The following is a 27,132-nucleotide window of genomic DNA, read 5'->3' as shown; positions in this document are numbered from 1 at the left end:
CTCAAGGGAGTGAGTAGCGAGTATTCCGCAGGGCACGAAGAGCGTAGCAGGGGACGGTGTGGGAGCTCCACGATATGGGTACTACGGGGCTCTAGCGTCGGTAAGGTTTGAAGGGGACGAGAACAAAGCGAGGCGGTGGTCTTCTTGAGGAAAGAAGAGAACGAGAGTATTATATAGCAATAGACAGCGTAGATACAGAAGACGTTGCGTAAAGAAAGAAGAGAAGAACACAAAATACAGACGAACACCCCCCTTAATATACTCAAGGAAATCCCAGCGATGACAAACCCAACATGACTCATACATCAACGATCAACAGAACCCGGTAGAACCCAATAGAACCTTTCTGACTAATCCGACTCTTCATAACCCCGTACCTCCACTGATCGATCCATGAAAGAAGGCCTCGATATGGCAGCTTCGGTTGAAGAGAGATAGGAATTTAACTCCTAGTGTTTCCATTGTGATTTGTCCTGGGAGTGCGATGACCATTGATGAGTGGGTTTTCTCCATTCGAGTTTCTGCCCTGGATATCCAGCGGGGAACCTGGGCAAGTTGGAAGTTCTCTCCATAGTTGCTTCTGATTTCTGATGCTACTAGTTGTCCCGCCTCAATGCCCTCCCCGACCGTCGTGGGGATTCCATGGAGGAGAAACTTTGACCACTTGGAGTTTGCGCGGATGACAGCGACCGGTACCTGTAGGGTGAGGAGGGCCTCCTCAATTTCTTTGGCATATTCCATTGCCTTTGTTGCAGGGGTGACGAATTTTGTTTCCAGGATGAAGTTGTCCTTGGGTGTCCTTCTTGCCGAGATGAAATGGCAGGACTCGTCTTGGATTCTTGCGTTGACGAGGGTTCTGATCTCGGAGGGATTGACGTCGGATGGAGCAGTGGTTTCAACAATGATTTCTCTGTTGATCTTGGTATATTCTGGCTTGAAGAGAGGGTCCGCTTTTGGCTTTGCGGACTTCTTTCTTCTCTCAACAACCTGGAAATTTCCTTGTGCGGGACCGGGTGCCGAGGCCACGGCGGCCCAGGTGCCTGCATTCCATCTACGGGGTGGGGCTTGTTGGGGGGGTGCGGGTGGGGGGGCCTGAGGAGCTGCCTGTGGCGCTGCTTGGGGAACTGTTTGGGGGACCGCTGGAGGGGGCATTCTCTGTCCCTGCGGTTGTTGTGGTTTTCGCTGTTGTTGCTGCTGTTGCTGTTGTTGGTTTTATTGTGGTTGCTGCGGTTGCTGCGGTTGTGGTTGTTTGTTGAGGAGAAGATGGATCGCCGAGTGCATGTTGGTGATCATGTTTGTCTGCGCCTCGATTTGGTGCCTCAGTGTGTCCACTGTTCTCCGGAGTGTGGTCGTTTGCTCTTCGAGGATTTCAATCCTGTCGGTGGGTGGGCAGATTCGGCTGGTGGCATGTCTAATGGCCCAGGTAATGTAGTTCAGGTCCGTCTGGGTGTGAGTGTCCTGGGGAACGATGCTTGGGTAGAGGTAGTCAATTCTCGGTTGGTATGGGTCGTTGTAGTCGGATTGTGTTGCAAAGGTCGAGGAGAATTCTTGTTCCTGAGCTCCGGATGGGGTTGGATCGGGAACCGGAGTATTCCTGTTCTGCGGAGGGGCTGTCCCTTGCTGGGAAGACTGGGTAAAAAAGGACTGGAGCGAAGCTTGCTGCGACATAACTGAGTGTCCAGTTCTTCTGGCGGCGTAGAGTGAAGTTTCGGATAGGTTTCTTTTCCTTCCCTTCGGGAGGTCAAGGCTGGAGAATTCTTCGCTAGAAGCCAGTTTTCGTAGGTTTCTTTCGCTTGGAACAACAAAACGCGACCGTACGATCGGGGACGAAGTGGCTCAGCCTGGTATGGTATACCAAGGTAAACCGAGGGGGGTAAAATAAAATGTTTTTGAAGCGAGGTTTAATATCAGGGAGTTCTTTGCGAGCCTTAGCGAGCAAGTAGAATACAGAGGTTGCGTAAGGAAAGAAGGGAAGAAGGAAAACAGATAAAAGCACAAAGCAACGACCCCTTATATATCCAACCATAGTCCAATGATGACTAATACCTCCGCATAACAGAAACTAAAAGAACATAATAGAAATCCTCATTACAAATACCAATTCCACTACACAATACCTCCTTTCCTCGTTCCAGTTTATCACCTAGCCACAATACACAGCTGCCGTTACATTCATCCTCGGTGGTACTGGAGTCCCCAAAAGGACGTTTACCATCTTTTGGAGGCTGGAAGTCGACTTGACCAGTCATCCAACTACTCGAACCTAGCCCATCACTGAGCCCAATTATTTTCATAATTAGCTTTTAGACGGAGTTGTAGGAGACCTCCTGCCTTGCTAATTTTTTCTCGAAGTAGCCATTGATGTGTTCCCTCGACACCCCCGATTCTATGAACCACTTTGCCAGATCGAAGTCCTGCTGATTTTCAAAAGGTGCCCATCGATTTGTTTCGTCCTCTGCAGGACGCTCAATGTCCCCTAATATCTCTTCAGCCCTAGGGAAAGTTGTGACCTCGGAGGGTAGTTGCTCGTTTTCCTCGTTGACACTTTCATCTGAAAGACTGTCAAGGTCGTAATTGTCGGCCAAATTTTCGCTCTCATCCTCTGATGGCTGTCGTTCATTGTCTAATAGTCTTCCTTCTTCCCGTCGGAGGAGAGATTTTGAGGGATGTCTGGTTCTGAGATGCTTTCGATAGCTCGTTCCATATTTGAAGATAGTTCCGCACCATGGAGATGCCGATCCTCGAATAGCAGACATGCTGAATATCGTCCTTTGATAAAACCGACATTTGAAGGTACCAATCAGATGGCAGGCATACCTCAACGCACTTTCTGGAGCAAGATGCCGGTTACGTCATTTAGAAACACGGGCCCTGTTCGCCGGATTAGGTTTAGTTCAACAAATTGCGTCACTTAATTCCAACTAACAACACCAACCACAATATCTTTCCACTAAACAACACCCCCGAGGCATCTTCATCGCCTGAATACAAACCTCAAAGAACTCGACGTTTCAAAATTACTCGCTCTACCAACTACCGATCAAACAAATGTTTACCGAAGACAAAGAATATATTTTCAATGGTGGAATCATGAGATAAGGGCTTTGAAAGGGACAACAGCAGACATTTAGCATCTGTTCGTGGCTGTTGTTATATCTATCAAACCCCAGCTAATTCACATATGACATAACACAATTGCTTGCCAGCAACTTCTATAAGATGGCAGAGTTTTCCGCTTCAACCTCGCGTGCCCAAACACTGCAAACCTCCTCCAAAAAGTAAGCTTTCAGTAATAAACTGGGGGGAATAGGATGCATACCCTCCACTCCAGGCTCTAGCAGACTCTCAGCCCATTACAAGGTATGAAGAGATCTATATTCTATGGTCATGACCAACTTGCTGACCCCATTTAGAAAAGAGAGCATCGGCGGATGTGACTAATCTACTCGTAGTATAAATAATGGCCGGCGATGGCAAGATGAATGTAAAGGGCTACAAAATTGAGCTCAATCTGCACGACACGAAGAAATCGAATGCCCTTCGTGCTCATATCTCAGCTTGGGCAAGAACCAATAAGTGCTTCAACGTCAAAAACCCCAAATACCAACAGCTACTCGACTACGCGATGACCCATCCTGAGCTCGTTGGTTTTAGGCCGAAATACCTCACCGTTAAGATTTGAGATAGTCTCCATGCCCGCTTCCATAGAGCTCTCAAACCCCTGGTACAGGATTGCATGAAAAAGGTGAAGGAAGGCAAGAATAAGGCCGGCGAAACCCTATATGAGAGAAACTCGGAGGACGAAGCGGGTAAGAGATCGGATGCCTCCAGTCTGATAGAGAACTAATCCCGCCTCTAGAGCGTGACGAACACGTTGAGGTTAAAGTTGCGCGAAGACACCCAAAGTTCACGGAGGTCGCAGTATGATTCGTGATTATTGATCCTGACAAGCCGAATGTCATCAGAGCTCCTACCACTGTGCACCGCCCCTGGGAAGGTGCATCCAACACCGACATGATCGGAATGTTGAGATATCTGACCTTCGTTCACCTTTACAATGCTGTCCGCCGGGACCTGCACCTAGCGAGGGAGATTCGGGCATTATACGGCATATTGAGAGATAATATCGTCATCCTTCGTTGCCCTGATGATTCGGACATCATTAAGCTCTTTGACAATATGACTGTACATGCATAGATCAAGATTTTAACTGCGGTGAAGCTGACATGCTGTGTCGTCTTCCGCCATACCGCAACGCTAGGGATACCTGATACGCCTTTTCCGACTAGGCATTCTTTCCTGAATGCCATCCACTCTAAAGATCCAGTATGGAACGAGGACCCTGCTGAGCAGAACGATCGCGATATTCATCCCCCAGATGCCCGGAAACGTCCCATGCCCAGCACTCGACAGAGCCTTAAGCACAGGCTCGATTTGATCCGTAAGAGGATGAACCAACAGGTTCTCCTTAAAAGGAAGGTAAAACTGCACCTACGTGTAAAATTGGGAGGGTAAAATATCCTTGAGTCGGACGAAGAGGGCTGGTGTCCGGATATAAAGTCCCCAAGGCAAATCCCGTTGAAGACGTGGAATATGGTGGCCGCCGCAGAATGCTGGGCAGTCAATCCAATCGTGGTAGCAGTGACGGCGGCCGGCACTCCAATTCCTAGTGACCCTAACTACTATGGAAAGAAGGTTGCTCCGGGAGGCTATGTGCTCACTGGATCACGTTTTCGATTGGGACGTCCCTGAACAACGTTCCCAGGTAGATGGCAGGCATCTCCTTTCTATTCCTGTTTGATTCAAGGAGGTTTATTCTTACTTTTTATTACATCGTTACATTTTCCATTTGTATTGGGTAGGACTGGGTTTTTTTTTTCTCTCTCAACGGTTGACGTCTCTTCTCCATCTGAATGGTATATATTTGGATACTCTCATATGCATCACTATTATGAGCCACTATCCTTGTATTTCTAACCTTGCGCAGCCTAGTGCCTATCGCTAATTGATAATAGTTCATATTCAGTCTGATGGTTTGCGCGGAGACGAATATCATCTATCTTCGGACGTGTGAAGTAACCTTCGGGGAGCTATGTCTTGTATTGATACTATTATCGGAAGAAATTATATATTGGTGATATCACACAATGATTCCCATTGACTCTGTCCACTACCTGACGCCTCGTGTCCTCTATCTCCCGTTCTTCATCCCCATCCTCTTTCAAACGTCCCCTCGACAACGAAATCGATATAAGAAAATGCCCAACGATTGCACCTAAAATAAGTCGTTACTCTTAACTACCAGCTGTACTGGCTATGATCTACAACTCAGAGAAGCGAGGGCGTACAAGAAAGAGTGTAAACGATGCTCCGCCAAACGTAGCAGGGAATAATGACACCGTACAGACACCCCTGACCACCCGCCTCAGTTCACCCATCCAGTCAAGGACAGTATCAGATGTTTCACATCCTCTATTAACCTGGGCTCAGCTGCGAAAGAGTCAAAGAGTTGATAGACAGACAGAGGAACCGGAGGATTGGGCCGAGCAAGAATCAGAGGACAAAAGTCTCTCCTCGCCCCCCTTCCTCAAACTCTCTCACCCTCCTTCCCCCTACACGAAAACCCGTGGCCCACTACATCAGGATTCAGACAATCGAACCAACAAATCGACAACCAACCGTAACTCATACTACTTCGGACTCTCAGTATCAGACAACAGACACTGTATATACCAGGTGCTGCCCATTGCCTATAGCGTATCAGAGGACCGTCACTGTAAGTTCGGCTCGCCATGCTGTACGTTCGGGTCCTCAGGCTATTTCCCCAATCTCTCAACAATTCCGGTCTCGTGAAGTTCCTCCTCCCTCTCCAAGTATCACCCCAGTGGAGAATAGGGATCGGGGTCCTTCTGATATTCCAAGGCAGGCATTATGAACTGCTAGACAGGTGGTATCGGAACCTGGGCATCCACCTTATGATTCCCTTGTGCCTACTGTATTCCATAGTAGGATCCAGTCTTTATATCCTAATCCCTTCGGCGCCTCTCGTGGCACCTCTGTTACCACGCCTGAAGACCGAAGATGTCCTCGGAAACTAATCCGACTAGATGAGGGTAGAGAAGGGTTGCGGAGGATTGATCCAAAGGTTTGGACTAAGGTAACCTTTCCATCCTCATCCTGGAGGGAACATTTGTGAGAGTATTTGAATGATAGTCCATATTTTCAAGAACGGAATTCGTCTTATCAGGGACACGGTGCGTCTGGTGGTAGATCAAGTCAAGGGCAGGAGTAGGAAGAGGATAGAAGCGATAAGGAAAATAGTATAGTCAATGGCCAAACTCGGAGAAGCTTATCCTACACCTACGTGCGAGGACTGGAGAGGTCAGTTCTCAATGGCACCGTGAATGACCTACTGGATGATGCCCTCTTCAAGGAGCCTTTTTCTGCCCCCGACAGGATCGATCAGATTTTCGAAAACACATGGCTCGAGGTGTGCAGGGCATATAACTACCGTGATATACCGGTAAGAAAGGAGGTATTGGCTAATGTACGTAATCCATTGTCAGACGAACCATGTCGAGTAGAAGCTGATAATAGTACCCCTGTAGTTGAAACAGCGGCATTCTACCTCGCGAGGTATGATGACCCAAGGAATAGAACGATTCATATACATCACTTTTGGTTTCCAAGGACGTAGTGCAATATATATACAGGACCGAGTGGAATACCTCTTACAAAGTGACAGATATATATGGCATCCGACAAAGTACGATGTAAGTCTCCCTTGTTTCAGCTGACAATCGTCACCCAGAATGTTTCATCCGACGAGAGATATGCGTCGAGTGTTTCGTTTCATTTCCGGACCTACGGGCTTCACGGTATCAACTTTGCGCGTTGCTGGGTTTTCATCTATATCTATTTGCTATCAGCTAGGGGAAGCTAAAAGGCTGATAAACTGATGAATATCAATATCAGGTATGTGGATAGCGGTTCGCAGCGCAGGCGATCCGGCAATTCATCCAAAGCAAATATTATTATGGTGAGCGACAGAGGGATCTAGTTGACCCCAAATTCATGGACAAGATTAACGACGTCTTTGTGGCATTGGCAGCCAGTGTGATTGGGTTTGGGCTGAGGAACTGGGCAATGGGGGAGTGGACCAGCGGCCTTGAATTCAAGCGAGATACATGCTTTAGTAAGACCAGTTCCGACATCTTGCGTCTTAGAACTGACTGAATTTGTCTGGTCAGCAATGTTCCAACGTCATCTTCACAGCTTGAAGACGTTACCGATCCTGAATCAAGTCAGGCTCATTAACAACCTCAAGGTACCATTGACAAAGTGATTGGCGAGGAACGGGAAGCAAGCTCTGGAGAGGACAGAAGCCTACACAGACCCCGCGGCAGATGAATTCTTGGATTTCAAAGCCGTAAGTTCCGATGGAGAGGAGGTGGAAAAAGACGTCAGATATCCACAAAAGCACTGTGGGGATCATAGATTTAAAGGAGAGATGGAGGAGACCCAAGATCTGGAAGTGTCTGAAGGGGAATCAGATGACGACGAATTATAATTGTTTTGTACATAGATAGTAGGGTAGAATTTAATTAAACGCCAACAAGCGTCCTCTACATGTTAGGATTTACTACGCTATGTTCAAGAGAAATGTGATGATCTCTACGAGTGCAATTGTATGTGGCGGAGATGTACCATATTCCGAGTACTTACGGAAATCGTACTTCAAGAGATGATATTCGGCGGATTGAAGATAATATACAGATCTGCCTCCCGGAAAAGACCATATTACATGTTTGGCTCGTGGAAAAGACGATATTACATGTTTGGCTCACGGAGGAGAAATAAATAGGGTCGCTCCATGGAGACAAAATTCCTCCGTGTACTCTGTAGACTCCGTCGCCTCCATGGAGCCCGTGGAGCAAAAAGATTTTTTGCTGATGAATATCGCAGGTGCTACAAAGAGACTGGAATATTACATCCGACGGTATTTCAGGAGAGACTATGTCTTGGATACGAAGATATGTCCGAAGACATCGATAGCTGTTGGATAACACATTCAAACACCTAAATTTACCCGTCCTTTTGCATGGCGAGGCCGACGAGAGGATAATTCACAGACTTCGTACGACGGGAACTTCGGGTTACAGACGGAGAAACTTGCTCAAAGACTGGGTCTGATTTAGTCAAAAGCCGGCTAACCTGTAGGCTTTGCAGGGTCTATGCCCAGCAAGGCTGCTTGCGCTCTTTAAGCTCAGGGACCCAATACAAAGGAGGGCCACATTTCTGGATGCGATACAACCATTGAAGCTGGACTTCAATGGAAACCTCAACATCGACTACGGGCTAATAAAGGTATCACGCTGCTCAAGCTCTCCTGATGATATATGAGTAGTAAACATAAAAAGCATTTTGGGCACTGCTTATTTGGTGCCTGAGACGACATCATCTACGAAGAAGAGATGGTTTATCAATAGTATGATTGATCCATCCATATATGGATCAATTTACTGAAGTAAAACGGGACGTTGGACTGAGCTCTTTATAACGATACTGACGACATGAACACCAAACAAGAGACTTTAGACAGGTGGACTTCTGACGATAGGTTTTGAGCAGGGGGGATTATGACGAATGGGGAAGACAAACGGGAATTAGACGGGAGTCCTTAGATATGTTAAACAGTGGATATTCGACGCACTAGATTGTATTGTACATATTAGTGGGAAGGTATTAGATGGGCTCAGAAGTCATTAGAGTTTGTATTTTAGATGAAATGATTATTGGAGTTGGATTTTGGACAGAATTATATCCGAGTCAAATGACGAGGATTTCCCAATTGAGCCATCTTCGTCTTTTGACTGGTAGTGAAGATGGGGACATTTGGCATAAGATGAGCGTAGGATAGATTGATTCAAAATACGAGTTAATGAGGTCGCATGACCGGTTTCATAATTGGAGCTTTAAATGGACAACATTTTGTATTCGAATGATGAGCGGCCAAAAATAGGGGGACATACGATGAGATCCCAGAGCCAAAAGACGAGGTTTTGGTGGCAAAACATGAATTTGGGCATCTGGGTGCCGGAATTCGTCTTGGGGAAACCCATTTTTTGCTGATGAACATGGCTGTAGAATCATCCGCTGTTCCCATCGACCCCCTTGAGGAAAAACGGACACTTGCCTGTCATAGTCATTGCGCTGGTCTCCCGTGAGCTTCGTATGCAGTCTATGTCATGTGCGACTCAGGCTTTCTTTGAGCTGTAGAACGTGTCCGAGGTGGGGCAGCGGGCGCGGATACACATGTATGGCGTGAGATCGGCAAAGACATATTTTCTGGATATTTCAACGGCAATCGCAATTGGTTCAGTCTTAGACCCGGAAGATGGAGAATGTCAGGGAGGGCTGCGTTCATGCCTCCACTTGTGGCCTTGAGTAGTTGGGCGCTGATTCAGCCCGCAAAACGTGCATTTGAAACCGCTCCCATATCGTGAATGTTCAGGTACACGGGGAAGGAGGCGTCTCTTGCTTGGTTCCGATGACACAGAGCAGATGGTTGACTGCGACAAGCCAAAGACAGAAGAGGATGGGGCAAGGGACATGTTGGTGGCTGGCAGTTGGTCGCGAGTGCGAATCGAGCTCCCGAGTCCGGAATCTTGAAATCGTATGCTCGGCACATTTCATAGTATTGGAGGATTCTCATTTGTCATCATGAGTCACTGGTTCTGACTCATTCTTTCCCTGGTATTTATTAGTCATGTTACCTTTCTTTAGTATAAATACGGGGCATTCCCCCCTCTAGTTAGTTGGAATAACACGCTTAATTACTACACTTCTCTACATACATTTTCTCTACGGAGTCCTTTAACGTGGTGGCGACACCCGCCGATGGTAAAGCTTTCAGTCTTTCCAGCGTTTTCTGGGCTGTTTGAATGTGCATGGCAGAATCCTCGAGCACAGGTTGTAAATAGGCACTAGGAAGAAGAAATCGTAAATGTTGTTGATGACATCATGCACTGGGGGGGGGGGAGGGGAGCGCACCAACCTTTGCGCGACATTCTCCTCCTCCTTCAGTCGATCCTCGTCCAGCCTCACCAGCCTGTCATAGCAGTCGACATTCCCCTTCGCAAGCCCTTCAGCATCCAGCTCTCCAACCGCTTGCGGGAACCTGTCCCGGATATACTGCTGGTATATTTCCCAGTGCGTACCCATCCCGTTGGTCGGGGGTGCTGCTTGCTCCTCCCAGAAAGCCCTCTCCAACCCATCCTGATCCTCTGCCGAAGAATATCCTCCCACCATTGACAGTGAGTACTCCGATTCGAGCTCTTCGGGTATCGCCTGGCTCGTTCCGGAAGTAGGAATCTCTGGGGAGTGGCGTGATCACCTGTTTGTAGAGCACTTGTCCCGGGCATGAGCGGTTCCACGAGACTGACCGCCGTCGTCACATCCTCCACCTCCCCCTCCTCCTTCCCCACCTTCTCCTCCTCATCCTCCTCCTCCTTCATCTCCTCTCTGACGTTGTCAAGGGTGGACAGCACGTCAAAAAGCGCATCCATACACTCGCGTAGCTCCCCGATGGCAGCATCGGGAGTTTTCCACCCACGTTTCAACCTGCTGTCCAAGCGTGGATACGCCTTAGCCACCTCGCCGAGGGACAGCCGTAGGAGCGTGCGGGTGTAGTCGTTGCCAACTGTAAATTATGTCAGCGCCAGTGCCCGCCACATTCACAGAATCACACAGAGCGCGCTCATACCTTTCCGAAGGCAGTCATCGAGGAGACAGCTAGCGGAAGAGGCCAGGAGCAGGACTGTGGGCTCCTTGAGGTATACAGCTTCCTCCAGAACCTCCTCCAGTATATTGCCCTCCGCTGGGGGGGTGTTGTCGAAGCCGTGTCCACAGGCGGAAGCGCCCAAACTCGTGACAGAGCGGTGTTCGGTACATGTAGCCATCTTTATTGCGTTCGCTGGAGAGTTTGGAAAGCTCGCGAATGTGGGTGGTGCATGCAGTGATGAGACCACTAGCAATGCGCGGTGTTTCCGGGGAAGACATCTGTGACGAAGATATTCGCGAATATCCAGTGTGACAGGAGACAGACGCTAGAGAGAGGTGAAGTTAGGTTGGGTTAGGTTTAGGTTTAGGTTTAGGTTTTTTTTAAGGAGGTTAGGGGTTGGGTGTGACTTCCGAGGTTTGACAAAGTGAATCAGATGAAGCGATAGATAATTCAATGAGATTGATGGGATTGAAGGTGCAAACGACCATGTACCCCCGTGTCTAGAAAATTCCCGGATCCCGCACCATAGCAACCAGATCAAGACCAAACACCACCACGAAATCCATGGCACAAGAGGTAGAGAAGGCCTCATAGTGTAGATGAGCTATGGAGAGCTGCCATTGAGGAGTGGGGAAAATATCCCCCAAGAGACTTTCAATGCGCCTTGAGTTCATAGTATGCCAAGCGTGAATCAGGGTTATGAGGCAAATGGGGGCCACACAAAATAATAGCGTTTTATATTTCATTTCTTTACTATCTATTTATGCAATAATTTCAATTTCATTTCAATTCAATTTGTGGTTGTTGAGATATTCGGTGGGTCGTAGTCTAGTTGCTATGGGGTGGGATCCGGGAATTTTCTAGTGGGGGTGCGGGTGCGGGTGTAGCGAGAAGGTAATCAGAATCTGATAAGGCAAATACACGTATTCACCGCAACATTCACTTATCAGATTCCGATTACTGATCTACCCTCAACACCCCGGCCGGTACTTGGACGGTAATACCTCGCGACCGCGAGGTCTCCTCCCACTTCCACCTCCGTGTAGTAGTTGACCACCTCCAGTAGGTATTTAATTTCGCCCTTAGCCATCTCAACTCATAGCCAGCTCCCATCGTTGGCCATAGCCAGCTCCCATAATTGCCAGCTCCCATAATTGACGATGGCCAGCTTCCGTAGTGGGCCGTGGCCAGATCCCACAGTTGACCATAGCCAGCTCCCGCAAATGTCCACCTCCTCCGGTAGTGATCCAATTCTTTCATTTAGTAATGAGGTATCTCGACTCATGCCACCCCCACTTAGCCACCTCCAATGCCACCTCCAATCCCAATCTGTAGATGTGTATCTCCCATGGCCAATTCCAATGCCACCTCCAATTAATGCCAGCTACAGTTAATGGCACCTCCAATATTGCCATCCTGTTAATGCCACGGCCAGTCTCACTGCCCGCTCCCAATTTTTGCTGTGGTGAGCCGGTTGCTACGCAGTTTGTGCTTACTACACCACTCCCTGTCGCTGTCGACCAATCAGATTACAAGGCCCTACGAAAAACCATAATCCAGTACATACTCGCGGCAGGTAACAAGTACCCGAAAATGCACGTCCTAACCTGCGATTTCCATTGGATTAGAAGTCAAAAATACACCAAAAACTTGCAGCTGCATATTCGGGTACTTCATGCCTATGGCGAGTAGTAGACGTAAGTACTTCACCTAATATCAAGGCGAATAGGAAATGTGCATGTGCCAGATCATGATTGGCTTTCTCATTCGTGATCGCAGGACGAGCACACTAAGACTAAGACTAAGACTTCAGTGACTTCACTTACCTGGTCCGTCCCTGGGAGTAATATATCAACACTCTCCTTTCCTCCAACCCCCGCTAAAGCGGCCCTGGCTTGCTAGCAGTGCTATCCCAGCGGAGAAACCGACACCTCCGCGCTACGGCAGCATGGCCGATCCCGTTGGTATCCTCCCTCTCGCCGTACTGGTCTTTCAGGGCTACCTCAAAGTCACTACCTTTGTGTCAAAGTATAAGGACTACAATGAGGACTCGCAGCAGGCAATGCGTAGAGTCCTCGTTCTCGAATCGATCCTGAAGCAGAACCTGGAACTCTTTCTCAGGAGCCTTGTCGAGAAGAGGGTGCGCTATGCCCTGTTGGACGACCTCAACAGCCCGCACTGGGAGGAGGAGGACCTCAACACACGCCTCGAGAACAAGTTGGGCAAGTACGTCAACCCGGTCAAGGGTGCCATCCAGAACTGTTCACTCACCCTGAAGAGGATCCACGATTCACAGCTGCTCTCGCAGCAAAGGCTGGCGGCGGCGGAGGCGCCAGTTTCCCCCGCACAGCCAGTTCCCCCCCCACCGGTGGTGGCCCCCCCACCGGTAGTGGTCTTGACACGGAAGCGGACTCGCGCACTCCAGTGCATTCTCTCGGGCGTGCCATGCATGCGGCCACGCGCCGAAAAACCGTCCCCACGCGCCGAACACCTATCCCCACGCGCCGAACACCAGTCCCCACGCGCCGAACACGCGTCGCCCCCACCCGCCGAACACCCGTCCCCACTCGAGCGATTTGCCAACCTCGTCAAAGGGCTTGTTGAAGAGGTCCAGAGCCTCTGCCGAGAGCTCCGAGACTATATCACTGACCTGGAATCGATCTTCAACGTGATCAAGATATCACTGAGCTTCGGGAGCGCGACCGATGAACACGCACCTCCCATGACCTCCGTCTCGGACATGGCCACGGCGCGCCGGAATACGGCGTTCGTCCATGCGGCTGGTGTCCGGCTCCACAAGGCCATCTCCAATGCACTGATCTGCCAGTGCCACACTGTGCACCTATCTCTCGACGGGCAGACCGGCAGCTCCCCACCGGGGGTCGTTGATCGGAAGGGGAGACCAAAGCAGACACAAACGCCAGCTGCAGCTGATGATATACTGGCCCAGTTCTCGTTCCTGTTTACGCATGGGAGCGGGGAGTCTATGAGACCGGGATCAAGCCTGGTGTGTTTCCAGCCCGACGGCAGCGGAGGTGCGGTGGCTACTGGCTCTCCGCCCGGCAGCAGCGGGCACGCCAGCATCTGTACGGAGGTGGCGGGGAAGGGCGAGGGCTACGAACGGTACTTGCACGATACCAGCGGTGGCTTCCGTCTTTGGCTAGCACCGTCGTTCCCGCACAAACTCGGAAGTGGCGGCAGTGGCGGCTACATCTCACTTCAACAGGTCATCACGACGCGTCCCAGTGAGTTGACCGTTCACGACCGCTTGTTCATGACGATATCCCTTGCTCAATCGCTGCTTCATCTGTACTGCTCCTCATGGATACGGGACTGGGGCATCGGAACGATCTACTACTTCACGGCGCAGGAGGACGAAAACGCGGAGTTCGGGCGGTGGACGCCATATCTAGTACTGCGGCCAGGGGACAGCGTCATAGGCGACCGGAACCGTGATGTGTATAGGCTAGGTTACCTCTTACTGCAACTGGGGGGTTTGTGTGTGGATGAGCTTCAAGGGGCGGCGGAGGATGCGCGTTCGTCGGAGCTCGAGATAGAGAAGGCGATCAGAAAGGTTTGCCGGTCGATGGGCAGAAATTATGTGGATTTCGTGAGGAACTGCTTGAATGTGTGGGGTCAGAATAGGGGGTTGGATTTGATGCTGGTAGAGAACTTGGCAACTTATTCGGGGTGTTTATTGCGCTTGAGGAGAGATGCGATGTCTCTGTTGGAGGGGTCTTGAGTCAGAGCTTTTGGACGACGGTAGGTCCTTGTGGATAGGAGGTGCTGTGATGTTATCTGTGTGTGATCGTAATGATGACCAGAATTAGCTACTCTATATAAAAAATACTTGTGCGCTGTCGGTCTTTTGATAAGTGGACCAATGGATTTTTGCCTGGTGTGAGCGAATTAACTCCTTATATGTATTGTGCGGAAAAAGGGTACCTATTCCATATAATCTCAATCGGCCGACGTTGAAGCTGTTTTTGATTGCAGCTGTGGACTCCGATATGTTGTCATGGAAAGCCCTATCAAACCCCGTGTGTAGGTGTAGCCTTTTTCTATTTTCCACTGCCACTCATAGGGACCGAATAAATCAATTCTCTATAGGTATATAGTAAATCTTAGCACTCAAGCGGACTTATCACACGCTGGAGACGTTCACAGCCTTAATGAGAGGATAAACATGGCCGGCTTTCAGCACAGAACGGATACCATATACGGTTAGTTTTATAATTCAATTCGGACTAACGTAACCTTGTAAGGGATACCCTTAGTATAGTTGCCTACCGGTACACCGGGGGTTTTTCTAGATATTTCCAACATATCTTTTACCAAGCAAAGGCTCAGTGCCGTTATCACACTAATTTTCACTTTGACCAGGAGCGAGGACGTTGCACTTCACTTGGCACAGTTCGAAATTGTCCCTAGAAAGATGGTCATTGATACCCCCCCCCCCCCACGAGGACTTTCCGGATCCCGCTATGTCCAATACAAAACCCTCTGAGATTTTCTATTTTTTTACTGCAAGTTCGATATGCCATCCTGAATGCCACATGGATATCGGCTATCCCATAGGAATTGGACCCAACCTTGCTAGTCGTCTAGCAGAGTGAAGTGCGGCTCCATACCGACAACATCTTATTCCGGCGTGCAGGCCATATATAACTTGTCCTCCCCGCGAAGCTAACCTCATGCGAACAAAGGAACATTGCCGCGAAAATATAGTTTAGTTTAATTTTGATCTTTCTTTCCCCTTGCCTAGTTGGCAAGAGGGATATAAACCGGTTCTTCTATCTTCTGGAACTGGTACCAATTCCAAAATCTTCCATTATATATAAAGTATTGTTCGATTTTTAGATTTTCACCCGTGAAGTGCGGTTGCGTCCTCAATCGCTACAAAGATTGGACCGGAGGTTAAGCTGCCCAAAACACCTGTGTCCATGGATTAAAAGCTACCCCTCACCCGCTTTCAACGAGGCCGTTTGTAGATCGATTAAAGCACCAGGAAAGATCTCCCAGCAGCCGTGACCCATGGACAATCATGCAGGGTACATTCCCGACTGAGTTTCAATGCATGTACCCATCCCCTTTTAACTTCTGGCCGTTACAGTTTTAATTCGGACGGCAACTGCCTCTGATTGGTTAACTCTATATAATGCGGTCGGCAGTGGCAGGACTCCGACTCGGCACCCCATACAATCTGAATGTTGAGTGATCGGGAGCGCATAACCTAACCCTGAATCGCATGGAACCCACCCCACCACAGGATTTCGGACCGTGAGGAGGCGGAAATGCAGGCCCAGTAATGTGGAGCGGGTAACCTGGGGATATCCGAGGAAGGACTGATTTCTTGGGTTTGGTATGGAGTATTTTATTGTTGGGTGCGTGGGAATTTTTATTTAGTTAGTTGGGTACAGATTAGAAAGATGACGAATTAGAAAGATGACGAATGAACAGAATCCTTCTTTATAGTGTGAAAAATCATGGATCGGTAGGTTTAGAATTGGAAATTGATCTCCTTTCAAACTGCTTCTTTGTGTTTGCTTTGAATCATGGGTCATCACTCGACCGGGTTGGTTCGTGAGTTTTACTCTTTTTTTTTTTTGTTTGGTTTAATTCATTGAGTTCTACTCACACACACTCCACACTGCTCAGAGTTCTTGCAGCCAGTAAACGGGTCTGCCCGTACGGTTATTCTTATTCTTATTATTATTTAATTACATTATTATTATTATTACTATTATTATTGTTATTATTATTATTATTATTATTATACCGGCATCACGGATGATTACTAGTTTTAGGTTATACTTGGTCACTAGTGAAGTACGTGGTATAATAGACGTGAATCTTATAATGATGATGATCCTAATTAGAGGTCCTTCTCCGCTCCCTTATACTCTCGGAGTTCCGACCATATCTCTACTAGCTACAAGTGTCCTCTCGTTGCCGTGTCCTCGCTTATTCCGAGGCCACGCCAACTAGCCACAGTTCCTGCTACCCTTACGCTCTTAGTCGTACACAAGCACGCACTCTACAAGTAGTAGGAAGATGGCCAGGCAAGATGGACGATCGCCCGGGACATATTCGCAGCAATTCTCTTCTTCTTCTATGCGCAACCACCGAGACTCAAGGGGCCATTGTGTTTATAGCCATGTCCATTTCTCTCTCCCGACCCAGCGAAGGTAGCATTGATTCTCGCAGACGGGAGAGAGGGAGGTGTGATTCTCGCCTAACTGACTAATCCACATATATACATACTTCTATCTTCCCCGTCCCATACCTACATAAATACAAACAGCTATCTACTTCTGGATGCTCGGAACACACATACGATAAGAGAGATTTCGTCGGATTAAGACTCCCGAAGGTTCCCGCCTCGTCGTCACTCATCATACATCAAACCTTTCTCCTCAGTATCTTCGAAACCGACGCGATAGACGAAGCGGCCAGACGCGAAGTGCTTGCTTGCAGTGCCGGCTTTAATTGACCGACCTGAGTTGCGAGTGCTATGCGGCCTGTGCGGGTGTTTTCCTGCCTTGCAGACCCTGACCCGTTATGCCCACCATACCCTTTTTGGCATAATTGTCGAGGGAGCGCCACAGCGTGGCGTAGCGAAGACAACGAGTTGGACTCTGGTGGACCTGCGGGCAGCCATCCTCACCATTGGAGTTGGCTCGAGCTTTTTCCGCTGCTTGACTTGATGATCTCGGTGTTTTCTTTTTATCACAGTAGAGATGCCAATAATATCTTTTGTCAATTGCAGTTGCGAACCCTAACCCTAGGAACTTGTAAATCTTCCAATAAAGAGACATAGAATGGCTTCAAGGACTACAAGTAATATCGGAGACTACATGTACTGAGAAGGTTCAAGTGGCTCTAGCTGCACTGAAGTCCTTCAAGTTGAATTGAGCGGAGCAGCGGCGGTCGGCCATACTACTATGGCACAGGCCTTGCTCACGCACAGTTTTCCACCTTTTCGTGCCATCCGACCATGGCGAGGCCTGGAGACAACATCAGAACGGAGAGGGATATATACATGTACCTAGCACAGGGCCTATAGCTTACTATGTTCTCCTTTGTCCTCTCCTCTCATCCCAGCTGACACGTGACTGGTATGCTCATTGTGCATAGCGTTGAGATTACAGCAAATCGGAAGTCCGTACGCGCTAAACTCTGCGCGGTGGTGGCTTTGCGGACAAAAGGTATATAGCTGAATCGGATGGTAATCACCGCAGAAACTTCACTAAATAGAGCCTTTATATATGGATTTTTTATGATATGAAACAACAAAAGATAAGGAAATCCCACGACCTGAATTCACCGGAATCGCCTAGATATTATAATCAAAACTGACAATATAAACCCAAAACCACTTCACACCTATTGTCCCCCCTATTACACGTAAAGATCCCCTCCCGAGGTTGCTCCCGCTTCTGTGGTCCCGTCAGGAAAGAGATCCTCGAAGCCACTCCCGCCCACGCCCTCGGAGGATGTGTGATAGAGGACTGGACACCTTATGAGCCCAGGGTGGATATCAACCCAATCAGAGTTAACGAAAACGTCTGGAGGGAAAAGGACATCTGTGTCAAGACCGCCATAGAGCTGATAAGTTTGGTTTTGAAGAGTCTGTATAGTAAGAGTAGTCATGTGGGACGTAAGATCAAGATCGGCGTAGGTCACGTCTAAGGTTGTCCCACATCTAGGAGCGTCTCCGGCGCCGCGTTGATTTTGGCTGGACTTATGTACCCTGTCAAGGTGCTTTTGAAGGATGCGAGATTGTTTGAACTTCTGGCCGCACTCCGGGCATGGGAAAGCCGGCGGTAGGTGTTCCCGTTGATGATCTCTGGATAAATATGAGCTTCGGTCTCAGTACTGATAAAGGCGACTATTACAATTACTTACCTAAGCTTACTTAAATACTTAAACGGTTTATCCAATATTCGACATCCCTCAGACGTGCAGTGGTAAGGCCCGGGACCAAGGTTCGAACGTTTAACAGCAGCAACGGAGTCATTATCCTGTGTCTGCCGAGGCTCGGCTGGCACCTTCACAGGCTCGGCTAGCGCCTTCTCAAACTCGGCTAACCTCTCCTCAAACTCAGGGTTCTTTACATATTTCTTCTCAGAGTGTTGGTCCACGGTGAGGCTTGTCTTAAACATCTGAGAGAGCTCTGTGTCTTGCGATTTTGGCACTAAGTGTTCCTGTTCATGGTTTCTGGATGAATATGAGCTTTAGTCTCGGTAATAATAGAAGCGGCTATCACAATTACATACTTGAGCGCGGGCAAAGAGGTTAACGGAACATCTGAATCTGGACATCCCGCAAGCCTGCAATAAAAACGCCCACTTATTCTCGGGTCCCCCAAGCTGCCAACGATGCAGCAATCACGATCTATCTGGCTGTGATTGGCTCTTAGCAGTGCTCGATCAGGAACCACTTTCCCCTGCGCCTTTATAGCGCGAGAGGAGATTTTCTCGTCATCATCAAAGTCGAAGGGAGCAGGATCCATCGCATGTGCCTCATGCAGGTCGATGAGCTTGTCCCTGGGACGAGATATAATGATTGATCTCTGCTTGCGAGTAGTTGACAACCCAGCGACAATAGTCGAATACTGGAAATGTGTTGTCGGGTAATGGAAGGGGTCTCGAGGTAGTAGCTGTCTGACCCTCTGGCGGTACGGGGTGTGTTGCGGGTTGATGGGGTAAGCCTTGGAAGCGGGGTTAAGTCGTGGCAGCTTTATTTGATACTCTCAGCCTATCAAGAACGGGGAGGTGAATTATATATCCTACATGTAGAGGAACATTTGGGGCGACCTTTATGAAATCTCTGAATTTCTGTACTAGTTAAAATACTTCCCGCGTTTATTTTATTACATTCCTCTCTAGACTCGCGTTATTAATTTATTGTTGATCAAGATCTCGCTTTCAATGCCCGCCAGGCTGGATGCTAGAACATAAGAGTGACGACTATTGGATCAAGTCGGTTCCACAGCTTAACTCTATAGGCTCCCCGGCTGAGCCAATACATACACCAAGCCAATTAGAACAACATATAGAGCTTCCCAACACCTACGCAACACGTGGGGATCTCCGACGAAAGTACTTGTGTAGAATATTTATTTTACCAGCTCAATATTAGCCCTGAATGCGGTATGATCCTTCCCTCCTCACATATCCCTCAAGCGGTCAGCCCAGATCCCACTAGAGCGGCTTTGCAGCGAAGCTCTGATTTAAATTCGGGGTGACCTATGATTTGGAGGATGCGGTCCCTTCTCCTATGAGGTTTACATTACCAAAAGGCCGTCAAACAAAATCCCAGCCAATCCTCTAAACCCCACGCAATTTACTAGCTATGCCAACTTGAGTCTCGGCCCACTAATGACGAGGTGAGAGTAGAAGCTTGTATGCATGTATTTTACCGCTCTATAGCTGTATCCCCGTGTGACCGATATTCCAGTCGGCATTGCTAGTCCTAACGAGATGATTCTGAGCCTTGACCAACGGACATTGGGAGACTTTATCCTCAATAAGAAGAATTTTTGCTGCGTCCAAGAGCATAAACCCCCAACCACATCATATCACATCCCAAATTGAATTCAACAGTCTTATTGCAAAACTACTTTAATGCGTTACCGAGCGTGATATCGTTGATTTGCTCTGATGAACTGTGTTTCTTTTTTCTATCATTGTGGCGATAGAGCACCCTAGCTGTCTAGCGTATGGATTGCTGTTGCACACCGTGTGACATGACAGACATCCGCGACTTGGCATCCTTTATGCTGGGGTCTTGGCAAGGGAGTGATGTTCTGTGACTAGGCGTGACAAAGATGGTTCAACGAAAAACGGAGCATCCATTATAGATACGGACTACTTTATATGCACCGTATGACCGGCAATATCGATGCTATTGTGGTTGTAGCGGTTGGGAATATACTGTGATGTGGGCGGAATTGAGGTTGTTTGCTACCCCAAACCGACAGTAAAGAGTTCTTGATACCGAACGATGAGAAATATACTGAACTGTAAAACCATTGATTTCCTTTCCTACCCCGTCTTGATGTTTTTAAGGAGACTTTGAAATCAACGAAAACCACACCATTCCCTTGAAGCCTGGTGTACAGATGATTTTTCCGGCATTGTAGGCAGATAAAATCGGCGAAACAGATTAAATCTTTTCAAAACGGCGCCTGGTAAGTCATATCCAGAATCTAGCTCTTGCATTTGAGCCTAAGCCTTCGGCAATGGAAAGTAAGCTATTTTCCTGTACCTCGGCTTTCCACATACCGGGATCGACACCCCCGGCCGCAAGAGACGACCGCAGCGCCCCTCCCCATCCGCGAGGTACCGAGATCCCTATACTTTACCTCTGATTCATAACCATAAACCACAGCCCAAAGTGGCCATAACGGTGCTTTGACAGGCATGGGCTTATACGACTGCCTCGGCTTCGGCCTGGCCAGCCGCGCTTGGTACTGATAGGCGGAAGGCTTATATCAAACCCCCGTAAGGTATCGATTCACAGGTCATCTTACTCAGACCTGCAGCTTATTAGCCATACCGCACAACTGCCACCCTACCCTACGGTACAATCTCTTTGTTGTGAGGAACCTAATTCATCCGATTCGAGGGTGTGGTTAGGTACCTGCTAAGGCAAAGTCGTCCTCTTTCGCTCTTACATAATTGGCCTATGCTGGTGTGGTTCATGCCAATACCTCCGTCTTTGTTTCTAGCGATACGGCCAGCACCGACCATGTCACGTTTTCAGGCAGTTCGTGATCGTGATCTTGCCTCGATGGGTTATGCTCGAGATAGTTGGTGAATTAGATGATGATCAATTGGTCTAGGTTACAGAGTCTTGCTTTATCCTAGTCTAGCAAGGGACACGCTTCGTTGAGTCAGTTCAGCCACGTAACCGCTAAATCTGTTTACAACACAGTTACGACCAGACTACACCACAGACCAGACTACACCATAACGTGCATGCTGTACGATTGGGCGTAGAGTTACTTGATCTACCCCGGAAGCTGAATTCAATCTTTTAAATAGTACAGGCACTGTACGGACAATAGTAGAAGGGAAGAGAAGAAAATGAGCGACTAGTAAAGGAAAAACAAGCTAGATCGCATGCAGAGGTCTCTATCCTCATGTGCCAAGAGTGATCGCCTACCGAGCGCCACAGCGTGGCACAAGACTTGTCTGGACATTAGTTATTTTTGGTACCTCATTACTCGTACATGGTAGTGGTTAGGTGATTAAGCTCTATTCTTCTCTTCTTCCGGAACATCAGTGGTTCCCAGGCGAAGAAAACGATACTAAATCGGAAATCCAGGAAAATACAAAGTGTTCCCCGTAAGACTGCGCCGGGACTAAATTTTGTTCCGTTTTAGAGCATGTACATACCTTTCAAAACAGGCAAATCTGTACCCGCCGAGCCCAACAAGACCCCGGCGCCTACCTAGGGTTCTTAGTGATATGTATGTATCGGTGTAATTGTCGTGTCATATTGCACCAACTGCGATGTGTTCATATCATTATCGAACTACATGATATTTTGCGAACTTCTTATTGTAAATACTAACTGTGGTATATCATAGTGGAAACGAGTGATGTCCCACGATGCGGAAAATGTGTGAGAAGGATAGATCAAACTTAAGCACTTGGAAAAAGAAAGAACAGGCGGACAGACTGTTCATCCGCGCGCCAAGCCTCTATCTTGATATTATCGATACAGATAGGATACCATATCATACTCACCATTGCCTAGAGGTGATCATATCGTACTTTACCCACTGTACCACCAGAGAACTTTATCGATACATGTCACGGTATCGCACTATCATTGAGAACCCTGCACCTATCGTTACGGGAGATTGTTCTTAGAGTAAGTACCCTTATAGCCAGGGTTTCCAACGGGTGTGACCGGTTTCGATTTCGATCGAAACCGAACTGAGCTGAACTGAATAAGGAGTAGAACTGAACTGAGGAGAACTGAACTATACTTGTATTTGGATAACTGGTTTTAAGCGTACAGCAGTTCTAACAGCTAACTGTATGTAGATAATATATATCATAATCTATGAATGGTTACTCCAAGATTTCAGACATTCCAATGCCTCCAAAGAATCAGTTCCAAGGCGGTTCCTCATAGTAGACAATGTCAATTTCGTGCCAGAGAACAGCCTCTCTGGCTCAGCAGATATGGCAGGTATTGACAAGATATCAATTGCCATTTTGGAAAGGGTAGGGTATTGGGTTCGCACTCTAGCCTCCATCCACCATAATCTACTATTAGATACACCTAGCTCCGGGATTGATAGGGAATATTGATCAAGCTCGTCAGAATCTGCTGTACCTAGCCTCATATCGAACTGACACCATGCATCAAAATCTGTACCCCCAACTGCCGGTCTTGAGTTTCTTGTCACATCATGAACTCCACGATACATTGATTCCCAAAACTGTCTCAATAGAGCCCATGCTTGTATGACCTCACCCTCAGTCCATCTGTCCTCAAAGTATTTCCATTTCCAAACTGGGTTGAGCACTACAGTGGCAACATAAGCAGGGGAATAATGTAAGATAGTAATATATTTATCCAGCTTTGCCTTTCCATTCTCTATCATGCTGATTAGCAACCAGTGTTCGCAACGGGGTAATCCGTCGGTCCTGAAGCTCAGGACCGGACCGACTACGAGCTGTAGTCGGTCTTGAACAGGCGCAGGGACTGACTACCGACCATGGGGCTAGGACTACTGTCTATAGTCTGGATTATGGGGTTGCAGCTTGGCATATACTACGGCGCTGCTTTACAGATATCTACAGTCCTGCATAAATATCTACAGTCCTGCATAGATATCCACAGTCCTGCATAGATTTCCACAGTTTCGTGTTGATATCTGCAGTTCTAGCACCTATCTGTAGTCTGCAAGGCTCAACTATTTTCCAACGTACAAGCTGCGTATATGAGCCCAATATATTAACTCCACCACACGTATATTTCTATATTGTCGCTAGAACTGAGTGATCGTTCATGACCCTATAGATATCTATAGTCCGGCATCTTAGCTATAGTCCTGACAAAATCAGGGACTAGACCGACCACGAACATATAGTCCGTCCAGTCTGGAGGCCCTGCCAAGGCATCTGTAGATATCTATAATCCGGGCCTGACCGTTACGAACACTGTTAGCAATGGCTCAGTTGTATTGGTAAGTGATGTAAGGTAATGCTGGCGAAGGTAGTCAATGCAAGGTAAGACTTGACTGAGGGAAGAGTTCCATCCTTCTGTAGCTAGAGTGGCGGTTTCGAAAGTCTCCAGATATTGATGGATATATTTCAATATACCCCAGTCTGCTGTACTGAGCCGGTCCTGCTCTAAATAGTGATTGTAGGCGTACAAATCCATTGCTTCATGCATGTCTGGATGGCGTCTTTGAATAGTACGCTCAGCACATTTCATAGTATTGGAGGATTTTCATTTGTCATTATGAGTCACGGGTTCTGACTCATTTTCTCTCTGCTATTTATTAGTCATGTCGTTCTATTACTTATACGGTTATGATTCACTATGTTTTGTGTTACCTTTCTTTAGTATAAATATGGGGCATTCCCCCCTCTAGTTAGTTGGAATAACACGCTCAATTACTACACTTCTCTACATACATTTTCTCTACGGAGAACACTGCTCAATAACTTGTACCAAGAGTTTCACCTTGTCTCATAGTCACGATAGGACATCAGGCCACCACTCCTCCTCTTGAACTCGGCCGCCCTTTGAGGACTGTGTCATATGTGCACAATGAGGTTATGCACCTTCCCTAGGGGACACAACTTCCACCACAGCTCAATATCATCTGGTGTGAATCCTTCTAAACAGAACTGTTCCGGGCTTAAAGAGTGATCTGATCCAAATAAGAAGGCCTGGACTGACAGATTGATGATATGGCCAGTGCACCGCAATCGTCTCTTATCATGACTCCAACCCAACATCCCCATCTCCTGTAGGTGTATACCAAGAAACCTCCATCAGCTGTCATTATTGGTTGTGTTATCCATAATCACATATCCAAGCTTTGACATTACCCATATGAGTCTAGCAGCTCACGGAGTGGTAATGATAGATTTTCTCCCGAATTTGATCCATCAATAACCTTTAAGCCCAGCACATGGTTAGAAAGCTGCCCCCCCCTCCCCCACAAAGTGCCCGATAACCCTCAGTGAAGAGTAATTGTTGGGGCTTTGCCACTAATCCAGTGTCAGATGGATTTCTGACTCAGATCTATGCAGCTCATTACGTATTGCCTCTTTCTACGCCCCAAATGACTGAATCACCCAGGAATGAACCATGTTTGATGATGTAGGCAGCAGGGATATGATATCAGGTTTGATATATTGATTTCAAGCTCGTAACTCAGAGCTAGTAACAAAGCTCGGAGGAAGGTTCCGCTTCGCCGTCATCTAAACAAACAACTCGGTAATTACTGCCGGATCAGGCTGGTTGCCTGATGAAGTATATGTGACGTCATTGGACTACCGGTGTAATTGCTTCTGCCGTACCCTCACCTCAGCTGCACGCTACATCGCATTCTGAATGGATATGTTGCTTTGTTGTAGTCTCTGTTGCTTTCGTGATATAGTTTCAACAATATTATGAGTTTTTTGAAGGTATTGGGCTCTGGATGTTGACCCGGTGGATATCAAATAACGCTATGGCTTTGTTCTATTGCTGAAATGGCAACACTCCCACAAGCTAAACTGATGTTAGAATCTTTCAATGTGAGTGATAGATTATGACTACATACGTCTCCCCGTCCAACACTACCTTCTTAACATGTACCACATCTCCCTCACCCCACGTCCAAGATCTGGTTTCCATAGCGTTCCTTTTTCTTCTATTATGCAGTGGTGTGACGGGTGGTGGAGCTGCATTTACTGTTGGTGGTGTAGGATCTGATACTAAGCCTTCGCGTTCCTGAGACATGTCTGATACAGTAACAGGAGGTGTCATTCGTGTTGGTGCATACAGGGAATGATTATCATCGTCTGAGGATGCCAGAGAGGTAAGGGCTGATATGGATGATTGTGTAATACTTGTCTGAGCTCTCAAGAGATTAGGGGCAGTGGAGGATAGATGAATAGCACTGTAGATCATACTGGATGCGACTGAGCCATGGTCTGAAGACTTGTCTGAAGTCATTTGGTCAAATAATAAACTCAGTGGCCTTTGATATGATTGCTTGCTGGATTCTATGCTGCCCTCGAGGCAGGAATGCCCACTGATATATATTCTGAAGGCCGAATTCCTCACCAATATCCTACTCAGCTATCAGTTCTCATAATATGATATTTGTCTCTGTTATATACCAGAACCGTTATAGGAATCAGTTTAAACCGAGTGAGCAAATCTGGGAACCGTTGAAACCAAAGCAAGCCACACTGGACAACTGACCCGAATTGTCCCTCAACCGGTTTCCTCAAACCGCGTTTCGTAGTACAACCGTCCAACCGTTGGAAACCCTACTTATAGCGAGATTCGATTGCATATAGATCTACTTTGAATGGCAATTCTGGAGGAAGGGTCGCGATATGAAGTCACAGAAAACATGTGGACAGTATTATGGCGAGTATACAGCTATGTGTGGGGCTAGAGGCAACTGTATGTGTATCTAGAGTGAGGCTGGCGAGATGACATAAAACCCAGTTCATGTAATTGGGATAAGAAGCGGTAAACCGGTCTATGCCTTCAATCATGAATACTACTGTCAAAGTCTTTTACGCACACTTCACTGGAGGTATCTCTTGCGCCATGAAACCATTTCTGATGCAACTCTTCCAACACGAAGCCACCGGAATTGCCTGCGAAACCATAATCAAAACTAAGCATATAAACCCAACAGTACTTGAAATCTACGGTCCTCGCTGCATGTACGACAACATTTCCTGATCCCTCATAGCCCCATGTGAAAAGGCATCCACAAATTCATCCCGGTCATACCCCCGACGGATTGATAATGGAGGCGAACATCTGGAGACATCAGGAGCTTGGGACCGATATCAATAAGATTAGAGTTACAAAGTAGGTCTGGATTGAAAAAGACATTGTGGACAAGACCGGCCTGGACCTGACAACATTGGTTTCGAAGAGCGCGCATATTAAGGGACATAGTATTATTCCTCTTGAAATAGAACGCTCGGCACGTGGTAATAGTATATGAGGATTTCATTATTATGTTGGTCATCATGTCGACCATGAGTCATTTCCTATTAGTCATATCTCTTTAGTCATTCTATTACTCATACGTCTATGACCCTCATTATACTTCTATACTACCTTTCTTTAAGTAT

At 47.5% G+C, this 27,132-nt stretch overlaps 8 protein-coding genes across 8 annotated transcripts; 3 read left to right on the top strand and 5 right to left on the bottom strand.

The window, feature by feature from the left end:
• Positions 1 to 363: 363 nt before the first annotated feature.
• Positions 364 to 1,152, bottom strand: H6S33_007047 (uncharacterized protein; the record flags this gene model as incomplete). Its single annotated transcript, XM_044838681.1, has 1 exon — positions 364 to 1,152. The coding sequence occupies one exon, from the start codon at positions 1,150 to 1,152 to the stop codon at positions 364 to 366; it is 789 nt and encodes a 262-aa protein (XP_044689211.1).
• Positions 1,153 to 1,212: 60 nt separating this feature from the next.
• Positions 1,213 to 1,668, bottom strand: H6S33_007046 (uncharacterized protein; the record flags this gene model as incomplete). Its single annotated transcript, XM_044838680.1, has 1 exon — positions 1,213 to 1,668. One exon carries the CDS (start codon positions 1,666 to 1,668, stop codon positions 1,213 to 1,215), a length of 456 nt encoding a protein of 151 aa, XP_044689210.1.
• Positions 1,669 to 2,303: 635 nt separating this feature from the next.
• H6S33_007045 (uncharacterized protein) lies at positions 2,304 to 2,756 on the bottom strand (the record flags this gene model as incomplete). Its single annotated transcript, XM_044838679.1, has 1 exon — positions 2,304 to 2,756. The coding sequence occupies one exon, from the start codon at positions 2,754 to 2,756 to the stop codon at positions 2,304 to 2,306; it is 453 nt and encodes a 150-aa protein (XP_044689209.1).
• Positions 2,757 to 3,460: 704 nt separating this feature from the next.
• On the top strand, positions 3,461 to 4,752 carry H6S33_007044 (uncharacterized protein; the record flags this gene model as incomplete). Its single annotated transcript, XM_044838678.1, has 6 exons — positions 3,461 to 3,670; positions 3,731 to 3,809; positions 3,860 to 3,921; positions 3,952 to 4,128; positions 4,198 to 4,479; positions 4,561 to 4,752. The coding sequence occupies 6 exons, from the start codon at positions 3,461 to 3,463 to the stop codon at positions 4,750 to 4,752; spliced, it is 1,002 nt and encodes a 333-aa protein (XP_044689208.1).
• A 564-nt stretch (positions 4,753 to 5,316) lies between these two features.
• H6S33_007043 (uncharacterized protein) lies at positions 5,317 to 7,570 on the top strand (the record flags this gene model as incomplete). The annotated part of the gene is made up of 8 exons (XM_044838677.1): positions 5,317 to 5,776; positions 6,327 to 6,547; positions 6,609 to 6,773; positions 6,812 to 6,901; positions 6,988 to 7,195; positions 7,251 to 7,327; positions 7,383 to 7,429; positions 7,498 to 7,570. 8 exons carry the CDS (start codon positions 5,317 to 5,319, stop codon positions 7,568 to 7,570), a joined length of 1,341 nt encoding a protein of 446 aa, XP_044689207.1.
• A 2,158-nt stretch (positions 7,571 to 9,728) lies between these two features.
• On the bottom strand, positions 9,729 to 10,961 carry H6S33_007042 (uncharacterized protein; the record flags this gene model as incomplete). Its single annotated transcript, XM_044838676.1, has 5 exons — positions 9,729 to 9,753; positions 9,858 to 9,986; positions 10,058 to 10,350; positions 10,446 to 10,702; positions 10,766 to 10,961. 5 exons carry the CDS (start codon positions 10,959 to 10,961, stop codon positions 9,729 to 9,731), a joined length of 900 nt encoding a protein of 299 aa, XP_044689206.1.
• A 1,770-nt stretch (positions 10,962 to 12,731) lies between these two features.
• Positions 12,732 to 14,525, top strand: H6S33_007041 (uncharacterized protein; the record flags this gene model as incomplete). Its single annotated transcript, XM_044838675.1, has 1 exon — positions 12,732 to 14,525. One exon carries the CDS (start codon positions 12,732 to 12,734, stop codon positions 14,523 to 14,525), a length of 1,794 nt encoding a protein of 597 aa, XP_044689205.1.
• Positions 14,526 to 18,184: 3,659 nt separating this feature from the next.
• H6S33_007040 (uncharacterized protein) lies at positions 18,185 to 19,298 on the bottom strand (the record flags this gene model as incomplete). Its single annotated transcript, XM_044838674.1, has 3 exons — positions 18,185 to 18,632; positions 18,692 to 19,003; positions 19,063 to 19,298. 3 exons carry the CDS (start codon positions 19,296 to 19,298, stop codon positions 18,185 to 18,187), a joined length of 996 nt encoding a protein of 331 aa, XP_044689204.1.
• Positions 19,299 to 27,132: the final 7,834 nt, after the last annotated feature.

The sequence above is a fragment of the Morchella sextelata genome (assembly GCF_020137385.1).
Source record: "Morchella sextelata strain SCLS chromosome Unknown scls_22, whole genome shotgun sequence".
NCBI lineage: Eukaryota > Fungi > Ascomycota > Pezizomycetes > Pezizales > Morchellaceae > Morchella > Morchella sextelata.
Note: the sequence above shows the minus strand (reverse complement) of the source record. Positions and strands in the feature narration are given on the sequence as shown.